Source organism: Physeter macrocephalus, chromosome 21 (genome assembly GCF_002837175.3).
Source record: "Physeter macrocephalus isolate SW-GA chromosome 21, ASM283717v5, whole genome shotgun sequence".
NCBI classification, from domain to species: domain Eukaryota; kingdom Metazoa; phylum Chordata; class Mammalia; order Artiodactyla; family Physeteridae; genus Physeter; species Physeter macrocephalus.
The window spans coordinates 11224032-11229621 of record NC_041234.1 but is presented as its reverse complement, the minus strand read 5'-3'; the positions used below and the strand labels follow the sequence as shown (position 1 = coordinate 11229621).

The 5590-nt window shown below is 37.4% G+C and overlaps 1 protein-coding gene across 1 annotated transcript; it reads left to right on the top strand.

The window, feature by feature from the left end:
- Positions 1 to 1897: 1897 nt before the first annotated feature.
- LOC102995325 (serine/threonine-protein phosphatase 4 regulatory subunit 3B-like) lies at positions 1898 to 4246 on the top strand. The gene is made up of 2 exons (XM_007122319.2): positions 1898 to 3404; positions 3564 to 4246. The coding sequence occupies exons 1-2, from the start codon at positions 1898 to 1900 to the stop codon at positions 4244 to 4246; spliced, it is 2190 nt and encodes a 729-aa protein (XP_007122381.2).
- Positions 4247 to 5590: the final 1344 nt, after the last annotated feature.

Genomic DNA, 5590 nt, shown 5'->3' with positions numbered 1-5590 from the left:
TTTTGTATTAGTTATTTATGAGTTTTTATGTTTAAGTATTATTTATAATTTGTAAATGTTTCTAAACCAGCAATATCCTGGCACTGATTTAAATTTTCTCGTGAAATGATTGTCATTTGCATTCAATTCCCAAAGAGCCCTGACTGTACTGTCCCAGGGAATATTCTTGTACAGTAACCTCCTGGAGGCTACTTTGCAAGAGAGGTGTGTGGAAAAGTTTTTCTGTGCTCTACTTGAGAATGGTCGCACACCTCCAATGCTATGTAAAATGAAGTGATTGTTACAAATAGGACTCTTCAAGTCCAAATGTGCTTGATGCGGCCCAATTCTCAGTTTCTCCTTTGCATTAACGGGGTTAATGTTTTGGAAAAAAAAAATGTTTTTTAAGAAAACTGCAGAAGTTGCTGCTACATCAAAAATCAACTTGGTTACTATTAAAATTATATTTAACAGAATTGCCATATACAAGCTTCTATTTTTCCACTGGCTATACACAGATGTGGATCTAAAGGAGGAAGTGCGTGACTTTCATCTCCTCTTGATAATTTTATGTTGATTACAAATTATACAGATGGAAGGAATGTAAAATAAAGTGTAATGAAGGCCAAGAAAAGCAGGGGATAGCATACTTCAATGGCTGAGAAAACCAATTTTGTAATCAGAAAGACATGTGTTCAGAGTTCCTCAACTTATTAGCCATATGATCTTTGGCAATTTATTTAACTTCTCTAAGTTTGTTTTCTGAAGGACACTTAGTACTCCTATTTCACTAGGTTATTATTAAAATTAAGTAAGAAAATATATAAAAGTTCTTGTCACAGTGTCTTGAACATAAGCGCTAAATTATTATATTTGGTCAATGATATTATTACCTTTCTTTATAATAATAAGCAGTCAAGTTATCATTCCTTAGTTATTGTGGTTGCTATTACTACCATAATTATTAAGAAAAGAAATAAAACAATTGCTCTGTGGTATTCAATACTCACTTTTGGCTAATTTCAACTGAGTTTCCCTCTGGCCCACTCCTTCCCTAGCAATAAGGAGTGTGGTTATAGAATTGGGAAAATTTGAGGAAATGTTTTCCCTGTTGTGCTGAAAGATAGAGCTTTAGCTTGAGCTGAACAGAGTAAAGGAGTTGCCAACTCCCTCTTAGAACAATATCCTCTCCCAAGGATGGGTAAGTTAGTGATATCGACATTGGCTAAGCCTTTTAGAGAAGGCCTACATACAGATCTCTAATCATTGGTAATGGTCTACAGTACACTTGTTCCTGCTTCTTTGGGGAGAGGGGCAGAGTTGAGGGGAGCAGGGCTTGTGGGGGGAAGTGTTTTTCTTTGACACACCGTGTTCGGTGTTGACTTGCTCAGGACATAAGTGATTAAGCTTTCTTTTGTCTATGGTCCTAGGTCTCCATCCCCACACACTTGATGAGTGAAAATGTTTCTCGGGGACAAAACCTTTTATGGAAAGAGCAGTGCCCTTTGCTCGCATTCCTAAGCCTTCATTGGTAGGCTTGGTGGCATCTCGCCTTAAGTGTAGAACGTTCCTTTTGGGTAGAATCCTGGGGGAATCATAAGAATCTTGACATAACAGAGGCTTTCCTAGACAGCTGCGAGCAGCCTCAGCGACTCACTGCTTCAATCGCAACATGGAAGCAGGGGCTCCAGGAATGGGAGTGAGAAGTGGTGGGACTCCGGGAAAACCCTATTGAACTGAGGAGCTGCCGGATTCCCTGTGGCCACTATTTATCCGCCATGTTCTATTACGATTTTCCCCACTAGCCACCTCAACTACTGTCGCTGCCACCACAGAGCCAGCCGTCGTTGAGTCAGGGCGTGACAGAAGAGGGGACCGGCGCTGAGACCAGGGCTGGGGTGTGAGACTCGAGGTCGCCATGATGGACAACCAGTGCTATGTAAAAGTCTATACCCTGAATGATCACCAACAATGGGTCATTCTAGGTACAGGGCACATCTCATTCACTTATGAGGAGGGGGCCCAGGGCGTGTTTCTGCGAGTTAGATCCAAGTCCGACGGCTCACTGATCTTGGAGTCAAAGATAAATCCAGACACGTCCTATCAGAGAGAAGAAAGGTCAATTGTTTGGTCAGATGCTGAGAACCATGATACAGTGATATATTTCCAGGACATAGGAAGTTGTCATGAGGTATGGAAAGGCATTTGCCAGGTTCAAGGTGAAGTTCCATGTGTCAAAATGATACGTGACATTGCGGATGAATCAGAAGACAAAGAGTGTCATGACTCGCCAAAAACCGGTGAACCGCTCTACCTGCCAAACTGCGAACTCGGTAAACTTGGGCAGATTGCTGACTTAGTTACTTTGGGTCTCACCTCACCTATGGTTAAAGAAAGCCTGGCTCTGGTCTTGGAAAGGGAGGACTATATTAAAAAACTACTGCAGTTGTTCCACACTTGTGAGAACCTAGAGGATACTGAAGGCTTACACCATTTGCATGGAATTATTAGAGGAATCTTATTCCTCAACAATACGTCTCTGTTTGAGATCCTATTTTCTGATGAGTGTATCATGGATGTGGTGGGATGCCTTGAATATGACCCTGCTTTGGCTCAGCCAAAAAGGCATAGGGAATTCTTAACCCAAAATGCAAAGTTCAGGGAAGTTATACCAATAACAGACTGTGAACTTCGACAAAAAATACATCAGACATACAGGGTACAGTACATTCACGACATCCTTTTCCCTACACCATCCAAGATTCAAGACAGGACTCTTACTAGTCTTACGAGTTTTATTTTTTCTAACAAGGTTCAGATAGTCGACATGTTGCAGGAAGATGAGGAGTATTTGGCTGAAGTTTTTGCACAGATAAGGGATAAGAACACAGATGATGAGAAACGGCATGACCTGGTATTTTTTTTTAAGGAATTCTGTGCATTTTCTCAGCTATTACATCCTGAAAGCAAGTGTTCACTATTCACAACACTGACAGAATTGGGAATTCTTCCTGCTCTTAAAATTGTAATGGGCATGGATGATTTGCAAATAAGGTCAGCTGCTACTGATATACTTGCTGATCTAGTGAAGTATACTCCATCCATGGTCCAAAGATTTATGATGGAAGAAGCCCAGCAAAGTGAAGATGGCAAACTTTTCATTAATTTAATAATTGAACAAATAATCTGTGATACTGACCTTGAACTAGGACATGCTGTTCATTTAACGGGACTTCTTTCTGCTCTACTTGATACAGACAACATGCCGGCTGTGCAAAGAAAATGTAAAAGAAGTGAATTTCTAAATTTCTTCTATAGACATTGTATACATAACTTCATAGCACCGCTTTTGTCAATTACTTCAGAAGATATATGTGAAGAGGATAATATAGTTGGATCTGACAAAAACAACAAAAATTGCCTCAATAATTACCAAACAGCACAGCTGCTTGCCTTAATTTTAGATCTGCTCACATTTTGTGTGCAACATCACACATATTACATAAAAACCTATATTTTGAGAAAAGACTTGCTAAGAAGAGTCCTGATCTTGATGAATTCAAAGCACACTTTCCTGGTCTTGTGTGCTCTTCGCTTTATGAGAAGGATGATTGGCCTTAAAGATGAACTTTATAATTTTTACATCATCGAGGGAAAGCTTTTTAAGCCAGTTGTAAAAACCCTTCTGGATAATGGAACTCGGTACAATATGTTGAATTCAGCTATTATTGAGCTGTTTAGATACATAAGAGTGGAAGATATCAAGTCTCTTGTTGCACATATAGTTGAAGAGTTTTATGAAACACTTGAGTCAATTGAATACGTTCAGACATTCAAAGAATTGAAGATTAAATATGAACAAGAGAAAGACCGGCAGAATCAACTACAGAAGAATTTGCATCCTGTACTGTATAGTAAGACATTTTGCGGAGGTGCCAGTGTCTTGAAGGAGAAGGAAGAAATGAGTTTTAAAGAAAATATAGAGGAAGGAAAAGCAGGTATGCCATCATCAGAAAGTGATTTTCAAGATCATTATGATAAATTTGTGGAGACTAAAGAAGCAAAAGAAAATGAAGACAAGGTAGATCTTCCCCCCAGAACATCTTTGGATGGCTTCAAATTTACTTCATTCCATTCTTCTGGTGTTGCTAGTGGAACAGGTAACCCAAACGGTAGCAGCATGGTGGACTTAGTGTATTATTCAGTTGATGAAGAAGAAGATAAAGAAGGTGAAACACCCCCCAGGAAAAAACATCTTAGGTCATAAAGTCTTAACATTACTAAACTCTACATTACTAAAATTCTGTACACATCAAAACATTAATAAAATTCTGTAACATTAGCTGAAACGTCTGAATCCAAATCTTTCTCATGTGAACTTACAACTATTCAATAAGTAGCAAAGATGCTCAGTGTTATCATCTAGGAGAATTTATTTCTGTAAAAACCAAACTTCCTAGAATTAAAAAAAAAAGAAAGACAGAAAAGAAAGAAGCTAATCAGAACCTGAGCGATAACTTCTTAGCAAGAAAAACAGTCTTATTTGAGGGGAGAAAACAGGTTGATAATCTAATATTAATGTAGTTCTGTTTCAGGGGTATATATTAGAAACAACCGTTAACAGTATAACATTATTTGCCCAGTGGTTCTGGCTATGGTTTTCTTTTTTCAGTTGCCTTCTTTGAAATAAAAATTTACATTCATGTTTATGTGGAAAGCAAAGTCAACTGTAATAAAAAATAAAGTTAAGCTATTCACATTTCTGTGAAGATTTGACAAAAATTCACCCTTATGAAATTAGAAGGAAGTAACTTTTGGTATGTATTTTCATGAATAAAAAAGGAAGCTGGATTCAAAATGTGCTGTTCTTAGCATAATTTTTTGTCTGTTTAGATGAGATGCAAAGAATCGGTCCAGTAGTATTCTAAAATAGTGTTCTCTAAGACCTTGGGTGTGGGTAGAAAAGAATACTTTCAACTGCCTAAATTGTGAAAGATACTTGGAAGTCATTTCCTGATTCATTAATAAAGTTGTGTCTGTCTTCAGAGCAGTGGGTAACTTTTAAAGTGTAATTTACAGAGACTAACAATTTACAAAAAATAGTGCTGAATGAAGTGGCACTTAATATGTAGAAACCATTTTGGACAGTTTTTTAAGAAAAAGTGTCAAAGTACACACACAGTACATGAAGTTTTTTCTATAAACAAACAGGAGTAACATGAAAGGTACTTTATTAAAGAGTGAATGCAAGTGAATTTCTAATAATAAGTTGTAACAAAGAATTAAGTGGTTTTATTTTTAGAGGAGGAAGTTAACTGGGTCCATTTTTCCTGGAATTGCTTAAATTAAAGCAGTTTCTCCTACTTGAAGATTTTAGATTTAATTTTAATTATGACCGTGGTTTGAACAAGATGGACTGTCTGTGTAGATATGAAGTATAGTTTTCCAGAAGACAGATATTTCTCTTGTATTAAAAATACCACTTGTTTTGTACCATTTGCTGATATTTATGCTGAGCTATACAATTCAGGAATTAAAAAGTGACCCTGTAATTCCAAAAATAAAAGAGACCATTTTAAATGTACTATTATGCCATAGGAGACACATCTTA

Excerpts from the sequence above, each read along its gene's own strand:
- LOC102995325 (XM_007122319.2), top strand. The coding sequence starts at position 1,898 with ATGATGGACAACCAGTGCTATGTAAAAGTCTATACCCTGAATGATCAC. Across the intron at positions 3,405-3,563 it reads AAACAACAAAAATTGCCTCA|GTGCTCTTCGCTTTATGAGA; the intron begins ATAATTACCAAA and ends TCCTGGTCTTGT.